The 24,658-nt window shown below is 41.0% G+C and overlaps 1 protein-coding gene across 1 annotated transcript in view; it reads left to right on the top strand.

Moving 5' to 3' along the window:
- Positions 1-24,658, top strand: part of LOC136886748 (uncharacterized) — a 595,319-nt gene that overhangs the window by 426,576 nt on the left and 144,085 nt on the right. The window contains exon 8 of the mRNA XM_068230940.1: positions 11,564-11,656. Coding sequence (XP_068087041.1) covers positions 11,564-11,656 — 93 coding nt within the window. The remainder of the gene's footprint in view (positions 1-11,563; positions 11,657-24,658) is intronic.

Genomic DNA, 24,658 nt, shown 5'->3' with positions numbered 1-24,658 from the left:
CTGAATAAAATTATGTTCGAGTGGTGTGACAACCAAGTCTCTGTTCATTGAAAGTTCTTCAATGTTTGCTGGTGCACCATCATACCCCTGCACGGATTGTTTGAGTACGTCCCAAGGCAGTAGCAGAACGTTATTTCCATGTAAGAAGGCACAGATCAGGTAATATTCGGCTGAAATTAAGGTGAAAGTAACCACCGCATTGATATAAGTGCAATGAATCCGCGAGGAAACGAATCAGAAATCATTGACACTACGATAAGGTTTGAACACATTATTTTCCATCCAAATGACGTAGATAAAGGATACATATACAGTATATAGAAGCCAAAAATAACCTACTTCCGGAAAACCTACTGTTTCTGGGTGTAAAAGGGACCATCCCCGTAAGTTTCGTTGAATGCCTGCATTTTTACAAGCTAGACATTAAATTATAATTATAAAATTATAATTGACAACAAAACGGAATTATACATGGAAGTATGGTACTTATTTTTCATCAGGCAATATTATTTTTAATAGTTACCGTGTTTTAGCGGTAGGTAGAGGCGTAAGAAGGTGCGGGCGTGAATGGGTTTCAAAACTACGGAATCAAAGTTAATGTAAAAGTAATTTAAAATTTAACTAGGTTATATTTTCTTTTCAAAAACAAAACAGACATGGCAGGTACAATGTAGCAAAACAAGGGGAGATACAATATTTACAGGTTTTGGGCTTCACGCCCTGACTTCTGCGATCAGCTCAGTTTTACCACAAACACAAGTTTTAACAGAGGGGCAGAAAACCCCATTCATCCCTAGGAGCCCCTGGCTCCGAATTACACAGAAAAGCCTCCACGAGGCATATGACACTCCATTTTCAAAAGAGCGATCCGCTCTTAAAATTTAAGCCTCTCAAAGGCCAAACCAAACTCTACCTTCAAGCTGTCCTCTAAGGACGTATTTACAGGGGTAAAATACCCAACCTACAGAGGTCTATTACACGAAAAGAAGGTTGATTACATGACCTCTAAAATAACAATTTGAGAGGAGGCGATCTTGCACTCCTAATACACTTTGTTTTTTTAAAAACCTAATCTGGCTCTGGGCCGCTAACGCAAGGGCTAATCCCATACTACAGAGGTGACTTAGAGAAGAACACTTTACATTACATAAACGAAGAATAGTTTGAGAAAATAAGTTCACCTCAAAACAAATGTGAGTGGGAGCTCGAGAGGGTTAGCACTCTCTATCCCAATATGTAGCTTTACAAGAAAAAGATGAAAAGAGTAATTACATTTTAGGAAAAGGTTACATGATGGAAACGCTTCGAACCCGCCGCGAGTGTTAAACTGCCGACCTAGCAAGAAAAGAAGTTATTAATAGGCCATTACCTGGTGTTGAACGGCTGAAGAAGAAAGAGGCGCTTCCCGCCTCCTGCTATGTACTTAATACACTGAAAGATGGAACAGAAGTGGCCCGGAGACCCCAAAATCAGCAGTTTATATCCTCTCGCGGAAGATTCTAGGCGTTAGGGGAAAGAAAACACCCTCCCACAAAATCTTTATTGGTTCGGGAAAAGAAACCCCTACATAGAGGAAAAAGAAACACATTATTGGTGGAAAATTAATTAAAGAAATTCGGGATTGGCTAGATCCAAACTAAGGGGAAAAAGAGGGGTATACAGCCAACTTAAACAATGACAGAAGGAAATTTAACAAAGAACAAACTCTTGAAATAAAAATTTCTCCAACAAAATAGTTCTTTAACTCCGCACTAGGTCGCACTATTGTTGATCTTCAGTAGTGTCCTCTAGAAGAGAAAGTTCACACTTCTTACTTCAAGCGAAACAAAAACACATCAAAAGTGACACAGTTCAAAAACTCAAAATTTTCCACGTGGTGACATCTTCTGAGAAAGTAGAGAATTAATAGAATAGATAAAGTTCAACCTTCCTCCAGAAGAGGAGTTTCAACTGGCGCAACTTTTAAATAAACGGTGTAGAGGTGTACCGCCCGGTACAGACCTCCCCCCCCAAAAGTTCCTCCAAGGGGTAACACAGAAGAACATAAGCTTTGTTTCCAAAATAAGGTCCAAGTTTTGATGTTGATATTAAGATTAATTGCGGAAGCATTTATAAGATTTTAGTAATTTGGTTGGTTGCAATTTCAAAATTTTGTTGTTGCCGGTGCAGTAAAGTTTTCCTGTTGTAGTAGTTGAATTTCTGAAGATAAACCTTTAATGCTTAAAAGTGAAGAAAAGTTTTGCAATGTCCACCAAATATTGTTGTTAAATTCCCAAATGTAATTATTGCTTATGGTGACAGTCCATGTAGTTGATGTAGATTGAGTCGAATGGCCGGACCGGCCGTTGCAGCTTGCGTCCAACGGAGGCCGCTCGGACCCCTCAAGTACCCTGAGATACCGCTCGCCCGCACTATGAGGGGAGCAGAGGTGTTGAAGTACGCCGCGCCCGCGGTGAACAGATACAGGCTGCGGGCATGTAGCAGGACGTGCGCCGCACATCAGCCTTGGCCGGGGGGAGAGCTCCGGCTCGCCGTGCACATGTCGTCCTCGCTGGAGAGGAGGGGGCCCATCCCCCTCCCCAGTCGCTGCACGGTGCTGCGCGGCTGCGGGGGCGCTGAAACATTAAAGCTAGGCGGCAGAATTGTGTTGGACTATCATCTTCTTTGAGGGTACAGGCTTGTGGAGAGGTTGAGGGGCCAGCGGCGTGTAGATATCCATGGCATTTACTATTATGAAGCCACAGTGTAAGGTGGAGCAGGAGACAGGAGCGTGGTAATGGCCGTGGCAAGAACAGGATGGCAGTTTAACGTTTCGGGGCAGGTTTTACACAAGGCTTACATCTAAAACCAAAATATTACAGAAGGGGCAGAATGCCTTAAAAGTGAAACTCAAAAAAAATATAACCTTCATATCCTTTCAAAATAATATGAAGCAAGTTAACACAGAAATTACACCGGTTTCACCTGGGACAGGTGAACTCTAAATATCCTCTCGGTGGCTGGATTACTTAGCAATAAGGTAACCGGCGTAAGAAAATCGAGAATGATACAAGGTCCATGAAATCTGGGGGCAAGCTTGCCCGCGGGAACAAAATTTTTGACCATAACCTGGTCACCTACCTTCAAAGTGGTGGGTCTCCGTCCACGATCATACCTTTCCCTAACCTTTTCATGAGACACTTTAAGATTGGCTTTAGCCTTCTTCCAAAGATCTTTAATGTTATCCGGATCTATTGTCTCGGGTAGAATGTCATTCAAAGACCAGAGGTTAGAGAGCGGCGAGTTGGGAACAAACTTGAACATCAAGGAAGCTGGAGTAAACTTGTGAGATTCATGAACAGCCGAATTCAAAGCAAAAGCTATCCAATGCAGGGACGTGTCCCACCTGGAAGGATCTTCATGATGATAGGCAATGAGTGCGGACCTGAGATTACGGTTAACCCGTTCAGCCAGATATGGTTGAGGATAATAAGCAGATGTAGTTACATGAGAGATGGACAAGTCAAAACAGAATTTACGAAATAAATTAGATGTAAAAGCCTTAGCATTATCAGATACAATATATTGACACGGACCAAAAGAAGCAAAAATAGAATTTAAGCAAGTAATTGTAGACTGAGCGGTAGCCAGCTTAGTCGGGAATAACCACGAAAATCTTGTAAAACCATCTACACATACAAAGATGAATTTGTTGGCATTCCCCTTTGACTGGGGGAAGGGTCCTACATAATCAATATACAGGCGTTCCATGGGGCGCGATGCTTGATGCGAAGACAAGAGGCCTACCTTGGTGGACATGGTTGGTTTACTGAGCAAACAAGATTTACAAGCTTTTACAAGTTCACGGATTTCACCGTCCATACCTTTCCAGATGAACATTTCACGAATCTTTTCACGAGTTTTAAAGATACCCAGATGCCCTCCTAATGGGGTCTCATGATAATACTTGAAGATCATAGGTACAAGAACCGCTGGAACAACAACTTTCATCAACTTATCATGCCTCGAAGGGCAACATAGAACACCATTCCTCAGAACATAAGGGACAGCATGTTCCCCAGAAGAAAGGGTTTCCATTATAGGAGCCAGCGTCGGATCTTCACGTTGGTATTTCTCAATATCCCTAAAAAGCATGGGAGCATCTGTTAGGATGGCATTAACCTCGGATAGTATGGACTCGGAAGGTGATGAACTGTCGACCGGTTCGTGGGTTTCGACGTCGTTATGAAACATACGGCTGAGTCCATCAGCAACAACATTTTCGGTACCTCTAATATGCCTGACATCAAATTGGAAGGCAGAAATACGGATGGCCCAACGGGCTATACGACCAGTACGACGCGGCCTACCTAAGACCCAGCTTAAGGCTTGATTATCTGTCTCCAGGTCGAATTTGACATGTTCCAGATAGAGACGGAACTTTTCTAAGGCGAATAAGACTGCCAACCCTTCGAGCTCATAGATGGAATACTTGGCTTCTTGAGCCGATAGAGTCCTAGATGCATAGGCGATGGGACGCCTCCCTAGTTCAGTCTCTTGAAGAAGGACTGCAGCTACAGCTGACGACGACGCGTCCGTTTGGACGATGAATTTCTTCGAGAAATCAGGCATAGCAAGTACAGGGGCATTACAGAGAGCTAATTTAAGATCTTCGAAAGCGGCTTGTTGAGAAGGTCCCCACTCGAATTTGATGCCTTTCCTACGAAGAAGGTTTAAGGGCGCCGCTCTATTAGCGAAGTTAGGAATAAACTTCCTGAAGAAATTCACCATACCAATGAATCTAGCGATACCTTTGATGTCCTTAGGAGGTTTAAAATCACGGATGGCCTGTGTTCTAGAATGATCGACAGCTACCCCATCGGGTGACACAATATGCCCTAGGAATGACATAGAGGGCTTAGCAAAGGCAACCTTGGACAACTTGACAGTTAACCCAGCCTTATGAAGGCGATTCAGAACTTCTCGCAGATGATCTAGATGTTCTTCAAAAGTCTCGGAAAATACGACGACATCATCCAAGTAGTGATATAAGTACTCAAATTTGATGTCGGAGAAGACCCTATCTAGTAGCCTAGTGAGCACAGCTGCCCCCGTGGGGAGCCCGTAAGGCACGCGGTTGTATTCGTATAAGTTCCAGTCCGTGGCAAACGCTGTAAGATGTTTAGACTCTTCGGCAAGGGGAATTTGATTATAGGCCTGATTCAAGTCCAAGATGGTGAAGAACTTGGCCTTACGAAACCATGAAAAGCAAGAATGAAGGTCGGGAAGGGGCACAGATTGCAACACCACCTTCCGATTGAGAGCCCTGTAATCAATGACAGGCCTGAAGCCTCCTTGGGGTTTCGGGACTAGAAAAATAGGCGAAGAATACGCTGACTTAGAGGGCCTAATAATACCATCCTTCAACATCTGATCGATGATTTCTTTCAGAGCCTTCATTTTAGGTGGAGATAGCCTATACGGTGGAAAACGGACAGGAATCGAATCCGTAACCTCAATTTTGTATTCAATAAGGTCAGTAACACCAAGAGTATCAGAGAACACCTCGGGAAACGACTGACACAGTTTGCGAATACTATCAGCCTGCTCCTCAGGTAGATGTCTAAGGTCTAACAACATCTCATCCTGGGTAGGCGAAATAGATGAACATGATACAGAATTACACTTTAATAGTGGGATTTTATAACTAGAAGCAAATTTGAATGTGCACGACCTAGACCGGAGATCGAGCACAAGACCAGTGTGAGAAATAAAGTCAGCTCCCAATATAATGGGGCAAGACAATTGCTTGGCCACAAACAATTTAACTTTCCATGTAAACTTAAAAACACGAATTTTGACCAGTAAGGAACCTAGAATTTCTAATGGAGATGAATTAGCCGAAACGTATTGAACAGGAGAAGAGACATAGTCAGGGAGTTTACAAACAGATTTCAATTTAGAATACCAATCAGCCGAAATAATGGAACAAACACTGCCTGAATCTAAGAGAGCTGTTATAGGCTCGTTATTTAACTCAATCTTAAGAAAAGGAACAGGTGCGGGGGTATCCGCCGCAATCCTAAGACACTCTTTAGGGCATTCAAAAAGTGAATTTGAAGGCTGGTCGTTCTCTGCATTTACAACCTGTTTACTAGGGGCTGAGTCTCGGGAAGATGGATTAGTCGGCTCAGCCGACGCCACTAGTCACTTTTTATTATTGGCATAGCTGGAATTTGCACCAGACGTTGAGCAGGAGGGGGTGCTATTTGAGTTTGGGCAATTCTTGGCGATATGTGAGAAGGCCCCACACTTAAAACAGCCTTGTGATGACCTTGCTCCATTCCTTGTCCCACTTGACTTGATCAGAGGACACTTATTCCGCAGATGGTCAGGCGACCCGCAAGCATAACATTTACGGGGATTGACTGGTCGGCGAGGTGGAGGCCGAGTGTTACTAAAGGAAGGCGGGGGTTCTTTCGCCACACGCAAGGAATCGGCATACCTAACTCCTTCCGCAGAGACGGCTAATGCTTCCAGTTCAGAGAAGGTTTGCGGGCACGCCGCGAAACACAAATATGACCTGTAGGGTGGTGAAATCCCTTCGACAATAGCTTGCACGATCTGATCCTCAGGGAAGTGGAGAGCAAACACCCTAGTATAAAACTTAATATCTTGGATGAAGTCTGCCAGGTTTTCATCCAAGCGCTGTACCCGATAATAGTATTTCTGAATAAGGGAGGACCTGGCCCTAGCCGGGATGAAGTTAGCTAGCAAATGGGCATGGAAATCCTCAATAGAAGATTGCTCAGCGATGGCTCTAACTATTTTGTCAGATAGAACACCAATAGCATAAGGATAGATAATTTGCAAAATTTGACATGGGGAAAGAGAAAACACAAGGGCATGATCCTGAAATTCCACTAGAAATCTTAAAAATGAAATTACGTCACTGGTGGTGTTGACGGAAAACTTAGAGATACCTCTAAGCAACATTGCCAATGGATGAGGCAAGCTGCTGAACCCAGGTGACATAGTCGTTAAAGGTTTCAATGGCAAAGAAGTTAATTCAGAGCGGATGTTACTCAATGACGCACGGCGTTCAGATTCGTTGTTCGATGGGGCAGAGATAGTTTGAGCAGCAACGGTTATCCTATTGACTTCTCCCTGAGGAGGCTCTTCCTCGTTACCTACATTCACCGTGGCGGGTTGATCAGTTTTGGAAGGAGCTTCGCCGGTTAGCAATTGAGTGACCTTATTAGACAATTCAGAAATAGTTTCAAGGAGCGTATTAGCTTGCTTCCTCTGAACGTCATTCACCTTTAGAGACAACAGATCATTAACTCTATTTGCAAAGTGATACAGCCTGCCTTGCACACGCTTAATTTGATTAGGAGATGGATCGTTTTCATCAAAAAAGCTGACTACCGATGCTAGCCCAGTAATATTCTCGACAATCGTGGAAAGAGAGTCATCAATTTCTTTCTCTCCCAAATTGGGGATGGAAATGGGCAAATCAAGGGACTCTCTAAGCTTGTTAGTGTCTATTGCAACCGTGCCTCCAGATTGAACGTTTCTGATAGTTAACTCATATATCAACTCCTCTTTGCGCAAGTAGTTAAGGAGGAGAACATCGCGAGGGCCGGGCATGATGACAGAACAATTTTGAAAAACTCAAAAAATTCCAGCAACTGAGAAAATTGTTAGAGTTCGAATCAAAGCAATGTTTAGCCGTCAAAAGGGGCTAAATTGAGACCCATTCAACCACGCTCTGCTACCACTTGTTACCGTGTTTTAGCGGTAGGTAGAGGCGTAAGAAGGTGCGGGCGTGAATGGGTTTCAAAACTACGGAATCAAAGTTAATGTAAAAGTAATTTAAAATTTAACTAGGTTATATTTTCTTTTCAAAAACAAAACAGACATGGCAGGTACAATGTAGCAAAACAAGGGGAGATACAATATTTACAGGTTTTGGGCTTCACGCCCTGACTTCTGCGATCAGCTCAGTTTTACCACAAACACAAGTTTTAACAGAGGGGCAGAAAACCCCATTCATCCCTAGGAGCCCCTGGCTCCGAATTACACAGAAAAGCCTCCACGAGGCATATGACACTCCATTTTCAAAAGAGCGATCCGCTCTTAAAATTTAAGCCTCTCAAAGGCCAAACCAAACTCTACCTTCAAGCTGTCCTCTAAGGACGTATTTACAGGGGTAAAATACCCAACCTACAGAGGTCTATTACACGAAAAGAAGGTTGATTACATGACCTCTAAAATAACAATTTGAGAGGAGGCGATCTTGCACTCCTAATACACTTTGTTTTTTTTAAAACCTAATCTGGCTCTGGGCCGCTAACGCAAGGGCTAATCCCATACTACAGAGGTGACTTAGAGAAGAACACTTTACATTACATAAACGAAGAATAGTTTGAGAAAATAAGTTCACCTCAAAACAAATGTGAGTGGGAGCTCGAGAGGGTTAGCACTCTCTATCCCAATATGTAGCTTTACAAGAAAAAGATGAAAAGAGTAATTACATTTTAGGAAAAGGTTACATGATGGAAACGCTTCGAACCCGCCGCGAGTGTTAAACTGCCGACCTAGCAAGAAAAGAAGTTATTAATAGGCCATTACCTGGTGTTGAACGGCTGAAGAAGAAAGAGGCGCTTCCCGCCTCCTGCTATGTACTTAATACACTGAAAGATGGAACAGAAGTGGCCCGGAGACCCCAAAATCAGCAGTTTATATCCTCTCGCGGAAGATTCTAGGCGTTAGGGGAAAGAAAACACCCTCCCACAAAATCTTTATTGGTTCGGGAAAAGAAACCCCTACATAGAGGAAAAAGAAACACATTATTGGTGGAAAATTAATTAAAGAAATTCGGGATTGGCTAGATCCAAACTAAGGGGAAAAAGAGGGGTATACAGCCAACTTAAACAATGACAGAAGGAAATTTAACAAAGAACAAACTCTTGAAATAAAAATTTCTCCAACAAAATAGTTCTTTAACTCCGCACTAGGTCGCACTATTGTTGATCTTCAGTAGTGTCCTCTAGAAGAGAAAGTTCACACTTCTTACTTCAAGCGAAACAAAAACACATCAAAAGTGACACAGTTCAAAAACTCAAAATTTTCCACGTGGTGACATCTTCTGAGAAAGTAGAGAATTAATAGAATAGATAAAGTTCAACCTTCCTCCAGAAGAGGAGTTTCAACTGGCGCAACTTTTAAATAAACGGTGTAGAGGTGTACCGCCCGGTACAATAACGTTCAAAATTTTTATATCATTAGTATTTTTTACGAAACATATGTGTCAACTATTTCTGAGCTATTCTGTGTCACTTGCCAAATATAAATTGATGTCAGAATATTTATAATGAAATCAGTTTACTGCCCCAAGGATCTTTAAGACCTCATTGGTTCGCAATCGATTTTTTATAATTGTTATTATTCACCGCATTCTATCGTATGGATCGGAAACGGACAGCTAGCAAGAATGACCGTGACAATCTGGATATCTTCTAAATGCCAGTGATACAACGAATCCTCGGGCCTGTCGGAGGTGGCGGAGAGTGGAAGCAGATGACAAACAAAGAGATAAATATTTTTTGTGATGGTCTGATATCAGATCGTAAACATCTTGAGAACCTTCCAGTACGATGCGATCCGGGCGAGTTGGCCGTCGGTTAGGGGTGTGCAGCTGTGAGCTTGTATCCGGGAGATAGTGGGTTTGAACCCCGTTGTCGGCAACCCTGAAAGTGGTTTTCCGTGTTTTCCCATTTTTGCACCAGGAAAATACTGGGGCTGTACCTCAGTTAAAACCACGGTCGCTTCCTTCCCACTTCTGGCCCTTTCCTATCCCATCGCCGCCATAAGACCTATCTGTGCTGGCACGACGTAAAATAAATTGCATATGATGCGAATGCCAGGAAAGGTGATACCAAGATCTGTGCTGGAGGGAATACCACAGAAAACTCCACTACTCTATAGACCAAGTCTGCAATAGTGATATTAGCTGGAAATTAACTGAGCATCGCACGAAATTGTAAAAAGAAGTATGAAAAGAGAAGCGACCAATTTTCAACCATTTTGTCAAGATCTGGGGGTGAAGTACGACGTAAATCGATGATAAGTTGTTTGGCTGAAGTTTTGTGCAACAAACACTATACCCCCAAGAAACGCTGGAAATCCTTAAAAGACTGAAAATCCCCGAGAACACGATCCAGGCAATTGAATTTTCAGTACTGAGTTTCTCCCTTAATATTAAAAATCATCACCTGTACTCTTTGTGATTAAGTAAACAATAAAAGTTAATCTCACGCTGGTAGCCACGTACCAAAAATACCCAAATGTATACTCTTGTGGTTTTAAAATAAAGAATTGTTCTAATGAACTGGTTAATAGGCCGGTCAATTGGGAACCTTTGGTTCTGGCGGCTATCAGTATGCTAATAACCAGAGCCCGGATGTTGAGGCATTTACAGGTTAGAACGTCAACTTACAGAAGCGAGTAAGAAGTATGCTCTATGCCGAACAGTTCTGCTAAGAGGTTGGCATATCCAGTAGGGGCTCAGCTTATTAGAACCCATTAAATTATGTTTCTCTCGCTACAATTCGGCTGAGCGGGCTAGGCGACACTTCGTTCTAAATATCAGGTCACTAGTTGTTGTTGTTGTTGTTGTTGTTGTTATTGTTGTTGTTGTTGTTGTTGTTGTTATTTGATTACTTGACGTAATCCTGTTCATTTTTAGGGGGTGAATTCAAGAATGTAGTCTTAATGTTATATCTTCTTTGAATAATCGACAAATATTTGGAAGTATTTTATTATTAGGTAGAGTGCTATGTTTTTACACTATGTCTTTTTAATATAAATGTGTAATATTCAGCAATTTGTAAATCGTGCATAGGGTTATTTAGCTAAGTTGTCCACCTCAAATACGTTCTGATCCGTTAAAGATATAGACATTCAGTTGTAAAATTCTTTTATTGTACTAAGAGGCTCATAAAACACTGTCCATTCGTCTTCATCACGTACCTAATTACCAAGAAACCGCTAACAACTTAATTTTTAATAGGAATATACTAATTTCACACAAGAAAACAATTAAGAATCGAAGGACAAGTTCAGTGATGTGTTTGTTTTGCAAATCCAACGAGCATATGAAATCGTTTTATATCTTCAAAAGTACTCGTCGGATTTTCAAAATAAGCACATCACTGAATTTGTCGCTCGATTCTTAGTTGTTCTATTGGACGAAATTAGTATAGTCCAATTTAAAAAGAAATCTGTACAGGTTTCTTCGTAGTTACGTAGGTAGTCTAATGGGGACGAATTTGACAGTATTCTATGAGCTCCTTAATACAATTTAAGAATTGAAAATAGAATGTCTATATCTTTAACGGATCAGAGGTGGACAAAGCTGAATAATCCTGTATATTTTCCTCCAATGTACAGTTGCACGTTTAAAAGTGTACGTCCATAACCTGACTAATGTTATTGTTTTGTCTTGTGGTGCAGCTATATTTTCTCTCCGCCTCTGTTTCTCTTCTCACTCTGTGCTCGTGGTGTCTGTCTTGTTCTTCAGCTCCCGTAACCCATCTGTCTCGACGGATGGCCCCCAAGTTCTGCCTCGCCGGGGTCTTAAATCTCGTCTTCTCCAGTTCTCTTCTAACCGTGGGTCAGTACATGTATATCTGGGTGGGTGGGGTCCTTTACCTCGCCATCATTCAACCCCTGTCACATTCCCTTGTTTCAATTCAGAATCAGCACTTGCTAGTTCTAAATTTATATAATAAGTAATCATTTATCAGACCCAAATTTAATTCATATTAGGATTTCAACCCTTAGCCCTTGTATCGTGCATTTAATGCAAGTCACACTTGTGTTTAGTGCAGAATTAAAATGGAATCGAACCAGAAACCTCTACTGATTTACAGAAACAAACTATGTTGATCTGCGTAGAGCATCAACTCCATACTGACTGGAAGAGCGTTCAGTTGGCCAGATCAATCCCAGAAATATAAGGGATTCCTAGTTCAATTCCAGATCGAACCATGACACTGTACCAAGATATATGTACAGGATGACTCAAAAGTCCGTCAAAATTTGACGAGGCAATACTTCACGGAATATTAGAAGTAGAGAGGTAATAACTGACACATATGATTGGCATGATATGAGGTTTTATTGGCACTAAAACAAAGTACACAAAATTACCAAGAGATGGCCCTGGACAGCAACTAGTCAGGTACAAATGTCCACACCTGCTTGATAGGACATGGTGTTTTATTGACACCAAAGAGTGCACAAACAGGCCAACAGATGGCGCTGGACAGCAACACATCAGTGAAACGCCGTATGGCTTTTAGTGCCGGGAGTGTGCGAGGACATGTTCGGCTCGCTTGGTGCAGGTTTTTTTTATTTGACTCCCGTAGACGACCTGCGCGTCGTGATGAGGATAAAATGACGATGAAGACACATACATCCAGTCCCCGTGCCAGCGAAATTAACCAATGATGGTTAAAATTCTCGACCCTGCCGGGATTCGAATCCGGGACCCCTGTGACCAAAAGCCAGCACGCTAACCATTTAGCTATGGAGTCGGACAACACATCAGTGATGGTGCATGAGACCCGTGTATGATATAAAATGTGCTGTCGTGAGAGAGGGCGTCAGATGCGCCTGCAAACGCGGCATGTTAAGATTACCCGAAAAGGCACTGTAAGTGAAGCTTTATTTACTTTATTTTGTCAGTCATGTGTGTCAATTATTACCTCTCTACCTCCAAGATTCCGTGAAGTAGTGCCACATCAAATGTTAACGGACTTTTTATTCATCCTGTACAACATACTATCTTTGTTACAAAAAAATAATTTTTTGACCACATTCAACGCTAGAAGACTATTTCACTGGGTACGTAGAAAAATTATTCAAGAAGGCATAACTTTTGACATTATTGTACGAAATTTCATAATTTTTGTCCAGTTTTTCGTCTCTTCATCAATTCAGTTCATGCACTTCTGAAATTGTTTATCAGACAAGAGTAGCAAAGCAAATCGGTGCAACACAAATTCTTTCTGTGTTCGATACAAGCATCGGAAGTTAGAATGTCTTAATTTCGGAAATTAACATTTTTAAAGTATTAACGAACCTTATTTCCAATGATACAGATGATTTCCAAACCATCCGATAATGTTCAGAAATATTATCATTCTGACTTCATTTTCATTGTTCGCAACAAATATATTACATGCGTCTTTTCTCATTGTCCGTATCACCACCTGAGGTTTAGTGCTCTCTACATTATTCCACGTGCGTCCTATTTTGCAGCGACATTGATACGAAAGGAAATGATTTTATCCTTATTATAAAGATATCGTATAAAATTGTAATATCTCCTACAGTTTTGCAAGTGCTGGTCCTGTAGCGATGTTTCCTCTAGAAATGGACATATGTTGGAGAACAAAACTTATAAACAAAATTGAATTTTTCCTTACCCTTCAACATGCCAATGAATCCCAATTCCTTTCCATTTTACCCAAAGATTGGTCCGTAACAATTCATCAATTCAAGTACACAAATTTTCAAAATCTAATCATCTAAATTTGTCGCACGTGTCACATATTATCTGATCCTCTCAAAATATACATACAGCTATTGCAAACAATCAAAATTTCAGATCAGTTCTAATTAATATTCTTAGGTACTGCTATTGCAATCCAATCAAAATTTCAGATCAGTTCAAATTAATATTCTTAGGTACTGCTATTGCATTACAAACAAGATTTCAGATCAGTTCAAATTAATATTCTTAGGTACTCTTATTGCATTACAAACAAAATTTCAGATCAGTTCAAATTAATATTCTTAGGTACTGCGTATGAAAATAATTCCCACATCACTAACTAATTTGAGAAAATTCATTCGCATGGTTATTCACCTTTGGTTCACAAAGTATGGTCTGTAAAAGATTCCATTTTTTTTCTATGAAATGTGAGTACCCAACTAGAATTCAATGATTATGACGTATAACTCAACCATATTACATTTATATCTATTGTTCTGTTCCCTCCTATAAACCAGGATATTAAAATGCCTTGCTGGCGTTCAGCAATATAAAATAACCGTATGATCACAATATGGTCCATTTCGATTAAATTCCTTCTCAATTCCTTTCCATTTTACCCAAAGATTGGTCCGTAAAAATTGATCAATTCAAGTAAATAAATGTTCAAAATTGAATCATCTAAATTTGTCGCACGTGTCACATATTATCTGATCCTCTCAAAATATGCATACAGCTATTGCAACCAAATTGTTAATGTTACAACCAGGTGCACTATTTTCTAGTAACTTACAAATTTCGTTTTCCCAAATGTATTTGTTCCTGCATAAAACGTATGGAGTGCTAATCGTTCACACTCCTTTCTTAATTGCTTTTTCAACATTTCGCACACAAAATTCTGAGAAAATTAACTCTAAATCTGCCCATATTGTACAAGTTATTTACTTACTTCATACAAGTTTTGCCAAAATTGGATATTTATTATTTCTAATTACGGTTCATAAACAATTCAATTCACTTGAAAATATATATATTAACGCCAAAAACAAACAAACAAACAAACAAACAAATAGTTTTCCATTTTTAAATGAAGTTCACCTATTTTTAACGTCCAACGTATAACTGGAAAATTGAGAGTGCATATTTTTATCCAAGCTCTTGAATTTAGTAGTAACTTTAGTACTGTTCTTGGCGTATCGGCTATTATTAGTCACTGACCTTTTGATCTCTACGACATAAATCAAATTAGGTCTCTAAGATATTAAATGATTGAATGTCTGTTCACGTAAATAACGTTGATGCATTCACGATACGTCGTCATAAAGTACGTTAGCTGCACATGCATCCTATTTCGGTTAATAATTTGTTATCAGTTTTAAGAATCTCTGTTAGGGATTTCACTCTATTAATTTTCTGACACCTTTATACATTAAGAAACTGTGAAATACGTATCCATTCCAAACATTGATTCAAATAGGAGGTCAATTCTTAATAATTTTTGTACGTTTTGGTAACTACTAAACATTTGATAAAATTTGTAACAAATAAAAATCTGTTAGTTTATTTACAGCAAAGTATTTGTAACATTCGCAATAAATTAGGTTCCTTTAGTAACATCCAAGTGTTCACCGGAATTACGCACAGTGAATTAATCCGAAATCATTCCCAGCGTAGAAATTCTAAAACATTTGCAGTCGATTAAATTCAATTTCAGTTTCGTCCTGGGAACTTAATTGGTGATACCTTAGAACATACTTATTAATTTTGCAAAGCAAATAGGACACGGTTTTACAGATGCAGATCACAAATATCGTCCTGAATACACTCGTCATTTTCTACAATTGGCTTTACGTCGCACCGCTACCACTGCACTTTTATGGACTAATCTTTCCTATTACCTCAACCTACTTATAACCTATATGGGGAGGACTACCCTTCGAACAGTAATCGACTTCAATGAATTGTTTATACCAAGAATGACTATTTTGCCTGATATACAGAAGTTATCTCATATTGCTTTTCTTTAATTTGATTATATTTAAGTTTAAGATATGAAGGTGTTTTGAAATAATTCTTTAATTGAAGTTTAAAATGATGAAAATCTCAACAAATATTGAAATATTACTCTTTTGAAATGTTGTATATGTACACATTCTCGGAGAAATATATAACTTTTTAAGAATACTAGTCTACACAAATTCGAATATTCTTCCAGAATGTGTATGTTGATGTGCCGTCTCTGACTTAATTATGTCCAGAGTCACGCTCTATGATAATTGTCGAGAAAATTTCATTTAATATTCATTCTCAAATGAAAATTCATATTGCGTTTTCAGAAATATTTTTGAATGGTCATTTTCTTCAAATATATAACTTCCAAATTCTTTTAACCGCTCCTTTATTCTTATAATATTAATCTCAGAGCTTAGTGCTGTAAGGACAAATTTAAGAGAAAAATCAAACGTGTAAATAAAATAAAGACGAAATCAGCAATCCCCCACATGAAAGTTAATCAAACATCTAAAATGTTTGAGTGAAAATATGAACAAATTATCCGATGAAGTTTTGACTTACATTTTACAAATTGCATGAGATTCCAACATAAGCCATTGGATACAAATTCTAAAAGATAGTGCTGTAAATATGATGGACTAATTTATGTTGAAAGAAGGTTCGTCATTTCTATTATATCGACAGAATAGTATATTTAAAAAATGTGTTTACTCGAAGAGAGTGTTACTGAGTGTTCAATAAAGAAGAAATATTAATGAACTTAGAATGTATGTTCTGCGGATCAACACAGTTATGATATAATTGTAAGCGCACATGTCATTATCCTTTGAACAAAATATCGTTAACAAAGAAAATATTAACCATTCATCTCACAGCTGTTGGCTATATTCAACACGTAACGGCTCCAAGGCATGATTTCAATGCGTTGCTTTGTGCTACGATATTCGAGATATTAAATGTTATACAAATACTTTCTTTTTTTTACATTTTAAGTAATTGAGTTTAATTTTTTAATAAGAGGAATGATTCGGAATCAAGTAGATAAGATTATTGTAACATTTATGTGCTGAAAAGCGTAACCATGTGTTCTGGGAATTTTGTAATTGTTCTTACGCATAACTTTATTTCTTACATTTGTATCACTTATTTTCCTTTGCAGAGAAACGACCTTGGACGAGAGTATATTTTCTTTGTTATTTATGTCACTTAGCTCGTTAGTTCTAATCATTTCTCATTTCTTATTGAAGAATTATTTAGTATGTACTTTGCACATCTACACTGAGTGTCCGAAAGTCACTGGAAGAGGTGTCCCATACGGAAACGTGCCGTGTGTGACCCCTGCGCATTGCGGCTAGCTGCGGCGTAGCTGAGCAATCTATCACAGACACCAGTGTCGTGAAGATGGCAACACGTCGTGAGTTAACCGACTTTGAACGTGGGACGATCATCGGCGCATGGTGCATGGGTCACAGCATTGCGGAAATTTCACACGAATTCGGGTTTCCGAGGTCAACAGTGTCGAGGGTGGATCTTCAATATCGCAGAGAGAATGTTACCACCCGCGTAATCCACCTCACGGGAAGACCACAGGTGTTTAACAAACGGACATCACGTCACCTCCGCAGAACCATACTGGGCACTCCACAGCCTAATGTGATTCAAATCACTGCCCAGTTGAACGTTGGGAGTCAGGAACCCGTTTCTACCAGGACTGTAAGGAGGCAACTGCACCGCATAGGCTTCACCAACCGACGACCAACCCATGTCCCTTTGCTGACATCTCGACAAAGAACTTAACGACGTGCATGGGCCCGCGAACATAGACAATGGACCATGGAAAGTGGTGGTGTGTGGTATGGTTCGATGAATTGAGGTTCCAGTTGTATGGAGCTGATGGGCGCGTAAGAGTGTGGCATATGCCCCATGAAGCTATTGGTCCTGCGTTTCAACAATGTTGTGTCCAGGCGGGAGGTGGCTCAGATCAGGTTTGAGCGGTGTTCACATGGTCTAAATTAGGCCCAATTCTCCGGCTGCAAAGAGCGCTGACAGGTGTACGTTATGTGGACACTCATTCAGACCATCTGTATCTCTTTCTGGACCTCGAGTACCCTGATGGAGATGCCACATTTCAAAACGACAATGCGCCATGTCACCGCTCTGTGCTGGCACGCAGGTGGTTGGAAGAGCACTCCAATGAAGTTACGACCATGAATTGGCCCACCAGATCTCCCGATCTTAATCCAGTCGAGTATTTATGGAATGCTGTCGATGCTGGTTTATGCTCCATGAATCCTGCACCAACTATACATGAGAACTGTGGGTAGCAGTGCAAGATACGTGGTTCCAGATTCCTCCAGAACGATTCCAACACCTTGTAGAGGCGATGCCTCGTCGTACTGCTGCCGTTTTGAGAGCTCGCGGCGGAGCAACTCGTTATTAACATCACATTCCGTATCGTCCAATAACTTTTGGCCACTCAGTGTGTATTTGATGCACTTGAACATCAGAAAATATTGTAACTAGTTGACGGGGTAAATAAATAAGATATTGGTTTGAAGATAGAACCTTGCTTTCACTTCTCGCGTGCAATTCTTATTCATTCGCGTTTCGACACTGGTTGATTTCTAGGTTTCGGCGTCAGGTGAAGAGACATAATGCTCATAATACTTTACGTGGAATGTTGGCTAGCGCACATTTATACACACCGTCGTACCGTAGTCTTAATTTCCTTGCCTCAAAGAAACTGCACTTCTTACAATATTATTAGGGAAAAATACAGTTACATTCCAAAGCTTATAATAAAATCTGGTAGAAGTTTATTTACTTTCACTTGTATAACCTAATCAAATGTAGCACGTACCTTTCTCCATTAGTTGAGCAGCTAGTAGTACTAGCATTGGCTCTCAGATTATTATGGGAAATGGCGTCTTTCCCTGAAATCAACACAAATACATTCCGTTACTACCAACGCGCGCAGAATAAAAACACAAGTAAATATATTTCGCACGTGAAATGCAGTGCAGTATCGTTCTCAGTCTACACAAATGGTTTTGTTAATAGCCGAACGTAACCTATCCAGACCAATGGTTTGATTAATAGCCGGACCTAACAAATCCAGATCAATGGTTTTGTTAATAGCCGGGCCTAACCTATCCATACCAATTATTTTGTTACTAGCCCAACCTAACCTATCCAGACCAATTGTTTTGTTACTAGCCGGACCTAATCTATCAAGACCAATTGTTTTGTTACCAGCCGGACCTAACCTATCCAGACCAATGGTTTTGTTAATAGCCGGACCTAACCTATCCAGACCAATGGTTTTGTTAATAGCCGGACCTAACCTAACCAGACCAATGTTTTTGTTAATAGCCGACTTAACCTTTCCAGACCAATGATTTTGTCCCAAGCTGGACCTAACCTATCCAGACCAATGGTTTTGTTAATAGACGGACCTAACCTATCCAGACCAATGGTTTTGTTACTAGTCGGACCTAATCTATCAAGACCAATTGTTTTGTTAACAGTCGAACCTAACCTATCCAGACCAATGATTCTGTTACAAGTCGAAACTAACCTATCCAGACCAATGTTACCGTGTTTTGGTGGTAGTTATGCATGAAAGAAGGTGCTGGGTGGTGAAGGGGTCTCAAGCTACTAAAGTGAAATTAATTTTAAAATTTAACAAGGTTATATTTTATTTTCAAAATTAGGTAACAACAAATAGAACAGGTACTTAGTAGCCGAAACACGATTGACAAATACATTTACATAGGTACCCCATTTGGGGCTTCAAAAAGTCCGAAACATAATTCTTGAGCCATGAGCCCAACCTTACAATGAACACCATACAACAAAGGGGCCGAAAACCCCCAAACATGCCAGAAACACCGGCTTCCAATTACATCCAAAAGCCTCCTTGAGGCAGAAACACAATTTTCAAAAAGGGCAACTTCCCCTTAAAATACAAGCCTATCATAGGCCACTCCGAACTCCACCTTTAAGCCGTCCTCAAAGGACATATACACAGGGGCAAAATACCCAATCTACTGAGGTCTGTTAAATGACAAGAAAGTTAATACATGACCTCTAAAATCACAATTTGAGAGGAGGCGAACTTGCACTCCTAATACACTTTGTCTTTAAGACCAATTTTGGCTCTAAGGCCACTGATGCAAGGGCTAATCCCATACTACAGAGGTGACTTAAGAAACAACTAACTTACATTACTGAAGAATAGGTTGCGAAAAATAAGTTCACCTCAAACAATGTGAGTGGGAGCTCGAGAGGGTTAACACTCTCTATCCCAGTATGTCGCTTTACAAGAGAATAGAAGAAAAGAGAAGTTACATTATAGGAAAAGGTTACATAGGGGAACGCTTAGAACCTGCCCCGAAAGTTAAACTGCTGAGCTGGCAAAGAAAAAATTTATTAATCGGCCATTACCTTATTGTTGACAGCTGCCGAGGAAAGAGGCGCTTCCCGCCTCCTGCTATGTACTTAATACACTGAAAGATGGAACAGAAGTGGCTCGGAGACCCTAAAATCAGCAGTTTAAATACTCTCGCAGAAAGTTCTAGGCGTTAGGGGAAAGAAAACACCCTCCCACAAAGATTTTATTGGGTAGGACCACGCAACAGATTCAAGTTGGGGAAAGATACACCAGATTGGTCAGATATTAATTGAAAAAATTCGTGATTGGATACATTCAAAACAAGGGGAAGAAAGGGGTAAATATTGCCAACTTAAACAATGACAGAAAGAAATTTAACAAAGAACAAACTCCTGAAATTAAATTTTCTCCACCAAAATAGTTCTTTGACTCCGCACTAGGGTGCACTATTGTTGATCTTCAGTAGTGTCCTCTAGAAGAGAAAGTTCACACTTCTTAATACAAGCAAGACAAAAGTACGTCGAAAATGACACAGTTCACAAACTCAAAATTTTCCAGGTAGTGACATCTTCTGAGAAATTTGGAAATTAAGACCGTAGATAAAGTTCAGACTTCCTCCAGAAGAGGAGTTTCAACTGGCGCAACTTTTAAATAAACGGTGTGGAGGTGTACCGCCCGGTACAGACCTCCCCCCCAAAAGTTCCTCCACGGGGTAACACAGAAGAACATAAACTTTTGTTTGAAAATAAATTCCAAGTTTTGATGTTGCTATTAAGATAACTTGCAGAAGTATTTGAGAAATTTCTTAATTCGGTTCCAAAATTTGTTGTTGGAGGTGAAGTGAAGTCTTTAGGTTTATAGAAGTTGAATTTCTGAAGATAAGCTTTTACTACTTAAAAGTGAAGGAAAAATTTGCAATGTCCATCAGATATTGCTGTTGAATTCCCAAATGTAGTTATCTCTTATAGTAACTGTCCATGTAGTTGATGTTGATGAAGTTGGATGGCCGGACCGGCCGTTGCAGCTTGCGTCCAAAAGGAGGCCGCTCGGACCCCTTAAGTACCCTGAGATACCGCTCGCCCGCACTATGAGGGGAGCAGAGTGTTGAAACACGCCGCGCCCGCGGTGAACATATACAGGCTGCGGGCCAGTAGCAGGTCGTGCGCCGCACATCAGCCTTGGCCGGGAGGAGAGCTCCGGCTCGCCGTGCACATGTCGTCCTCGCTGGAGAGGAGGGGGCCCATCCCCCTCCCCAGTTGCTGCACGGCGCTGCGCGGCTGCGGGGGCACTGAAACATTAAGGCTAGGCGGCAGAATTGTGTTGGACCATCGTCTTTTTGAAGGCACAGGCATTATGGAGAGGTTGAGGGGCCAGCGGCGTGTAGATATCCGTGGCATTTAATCTTATGAAGCCACAGTGTAAGGTGGAGCAGGAGACGGGAGCGTGGTAATGGCCGTGGCAAGAACAGGATGGCAGTTTAACGGATCGGGGCGGGTTTTACAAAAGGCTTACATCTAAAACCAAAATATTATAGAAGGGGCAGAATGCCATAAAAGTGAAACTCAAAAAAAAAAAAATATAACCTTCATATCCTTTCAAAATAATATGAAGCAAGTTAACACAAAATTACACCGGTTTCACCTGGGACAGGTGAACCCTAAATATCCTCTCGGTGGCTGGATTACTTAACAATAAGGTAACCGGCGTAAGAAAATCGAGAATGATACAAGGCCCATGAAATCTGGGGGCAAGCTTGCCCGCGGGAACAAAATTTTTGACCATAACCTGGTCACCTACCTTCAAAGGGGTGGGTCTCCGTCCACGATCATACCTTTCCCTAACCTTCTCATGAGACACTTTAAGATTGGCTTTAGCCTTCTTCCAAAGATCTTTAATGTTGTCCGGATCTATTATCTCGGGTAGAATGTCATTCAGAGACCAGAGGTTAGAGAGCGGCGAGTTGGGAACAAACTTGAACATTAAAGAAGCTGGAGTGAACTTGTGAGATTCATGAACCGCTGAATTCAAAGCAAAAGCTATCCAATGCAGGGACGTGTCCCACCTGGAAGGATCTTCATGATGATAGGCAATGAGTGCGGACCTGAGATTACGGTTAACCCGTTCAGCGAGAGATGGTTGAGGGTAATAAGCAGAAGTAGTTACATGAGAGATGGATAAGTCAAAACAGAATTTACGAAATAAATTAGATGTAAAAGCCTTAGCATTATCGGAAACTATGTATTGACAAGGACCAAAAGAAGCAAAGATAGTATTAAGACAAGAAATGGTGGACTGAGCGGTAGCCAGCTTAGTCGGAAATAACCAGGAAAATCTAGTAAAACCATCTACACATACAAAGATGAACTTGTTGGCATTCCCCTTTGACTGGGGGAAGGGTCCCACATAATCAATATACAGGCGCTCCATGGGGCGCGACGCTTGATGAGAAGACAAAAGACCTACCTTAGTGGACATGGTCGGTTTACTAAGCAAACAGGATTTACATGCCTTTACTAATTCACGGATTTCACCGTCCATACCTTTCCAGATGAACATATCACGAATCTTTTCACGAGTTTTAAAGATACCAAGATGCCCTCCTAATGGGGTCTCATGATAATACTTGAAGATCATAGGTACAAGAACCGCTGGAACAACAACTTTCATCATCTTATCATGCCTCGAAGGGCAACATAGAACTCCATTCCTCAGAACATAAGGGACAACATGTTCCCCAGAAGAAAGGGTTTCCATTATCGGAGCCAGCGTCGGATCTTCACGTTGGTATTTCTCGATATCCCTAAACAGCATGGGAACATCTGTTAGGATGGCATTAACCTCAGATAGCATGGACTCGGGAGGTGATGGACTGTCGACCTGTTCATGCTTCTCAACGTCGTCTGAAAACATACGGCTGAGTCCATCAGCGACAACATTTTCGGTACCTCGGATATGCCTGACATTGAATTGGAAGGCAGAAATACGGATGGCCCAACGGGCTATACGACCAGTACGACGCGGCCTACCTAAGACCCAGCTTAATGCTTGATTATCTGTCTCCAGGGCGAATTTGACATGTTCCAGATAGAGACGGAACTTTTCTAAGGCAAATAAGACTGCCAACCCTTCGAGCTCATAGATGGAATACTTGGCTTCTTGAGCCGATAGAGTCCTAGATGCATAGGCGATGGGTCGCCTCCCTAGTTCAGTCTCTTGAAGAAGGACTGCCGCTACCGCCGATGACGACGCGTCCGTTTGGACGATGAATTTCTTTGAGAAATCAGGCATGGCAAGGACAGGGGCATTACAGAGAGCTAATTTCAGATCTTCAAAAGCGGCTTGTTGAGAAGGTCCCCACTCGAATTTGATGCCTTTCCTACGAAGAAGGTTCAATGGCGCCGCTCTATTAGCAAAGTTAGGAATGAACTTTCTGAAGAAATTCACCATACCAATGAACCTGGCGATACCTTTAATGTCCTTGGGAGGTTTAAAATCACGGATGGCCTGTGTTCTAGAATGATCGACTGCTACACCATCAGGTGACACAATATGCCCTAGGAATGACATAGAGGGCTTAGCAAAAGCGACCTTGGACAACTTGACAGTTAACCCAGCCTTACGAAGGCGATTCAGAACTTCTCGCAGATGATCTAGATGTTCTTCAAAAGTCTCTGAAAATACGACGACATCATCTAAATAGTGATATAAGTACTCGAATTTGATGTCGGAGAAGACCCTATCTAGTAGCCTAGTGAGCACAGCTGCCCCCGTGGGGAGCCCGAAAGGCACGCGGTTGTATTCGTATAAATTCCAGTCCGTGGCAAACGCTGTAAGGTGTTTAGACTCTTCAGCAAGGGGAATTTGATTATAGGCCTGATTCAAGTCCAAGATAGTAAAGAACTTGGCCTTACGAAACCATGAAAAGCAAGAATGAAGGTCGGGAAGGGGCACAGATTGTAACACCACCTTCCGATTGAGAGCCCTGTAGTCAATTACAGGCCTGAAGCCCCCTTGGGGTTTCGGGACTAGAAAAATAGGCGAAGAATACGCTGACTTAGAGGGCCTAATAATACCATCCTTCAACATCTGATCGATGATTTCTTTCAGAGCCTTCATTTTAGGTGGAGATAGCCTATACGGTGGAAAACGGACAGGAATCGAATCCGTGACCTCAATTTTGTATTCGATCAGGTCAGTAACGCCAAGAGTATCAGAGAATACCTCGGGAAACGACTGACACAGTTTGCGAATACTATCAGCCTGCTCCTCAGGTAGATGTCTAAGGTCTAACAACATCTCATCCTGGGTAGGCGAAATAGAAGAACATGACACAGAATTACACTTTAATAGTGGAATTTTACAACTAGAAGCAAATTTGAATGTGCACGACCTAGACTGGAGATCGAGCACAAGACCAGTGTGAGAAATAAAGTCAGCTCCCAATATAATGGGGCAAGACAATTGCTTGGCCACAAACAATTTAATTTTCCATGTAAATTTAAAAATACGAATTTTGACCAGTAAGGAACCTAGAATTTCTAATGGAGATGTATTAGCAGAAACACATTTCACAGGAGAAGAGTCATAGACAGGTAGGTTACAAACAGACTTCAATTTCGAGTACCATTCAGCCGAAATAATGGAACAAACACTGCCTGAATCTAATAGAGCTGTTATAGGTTCGTTATTTACCTCAATCTTAAGGAAAG

This window comes from Anabrus simplex, chromosome X (genome assembly GCF_040414725.1).
Source record: "Anabrus simplex isolate iqAnaSimp1 chromosome X, ASM4041472v1, whole genome shotgun sequence".
NCBI classification, from domain to species: domain Eukaryota; kingdom Metazoa; phylum Arthropoda; class Insecta; order Orthoptera; family Tettigoniidae; genus Anabrus; species Anabrus simplex.
The sequence above is the reverse complement of the archived record's forward strand: the minus strand, read 5'-3'. Positions and strand labels throughout refer to the sequence as shown.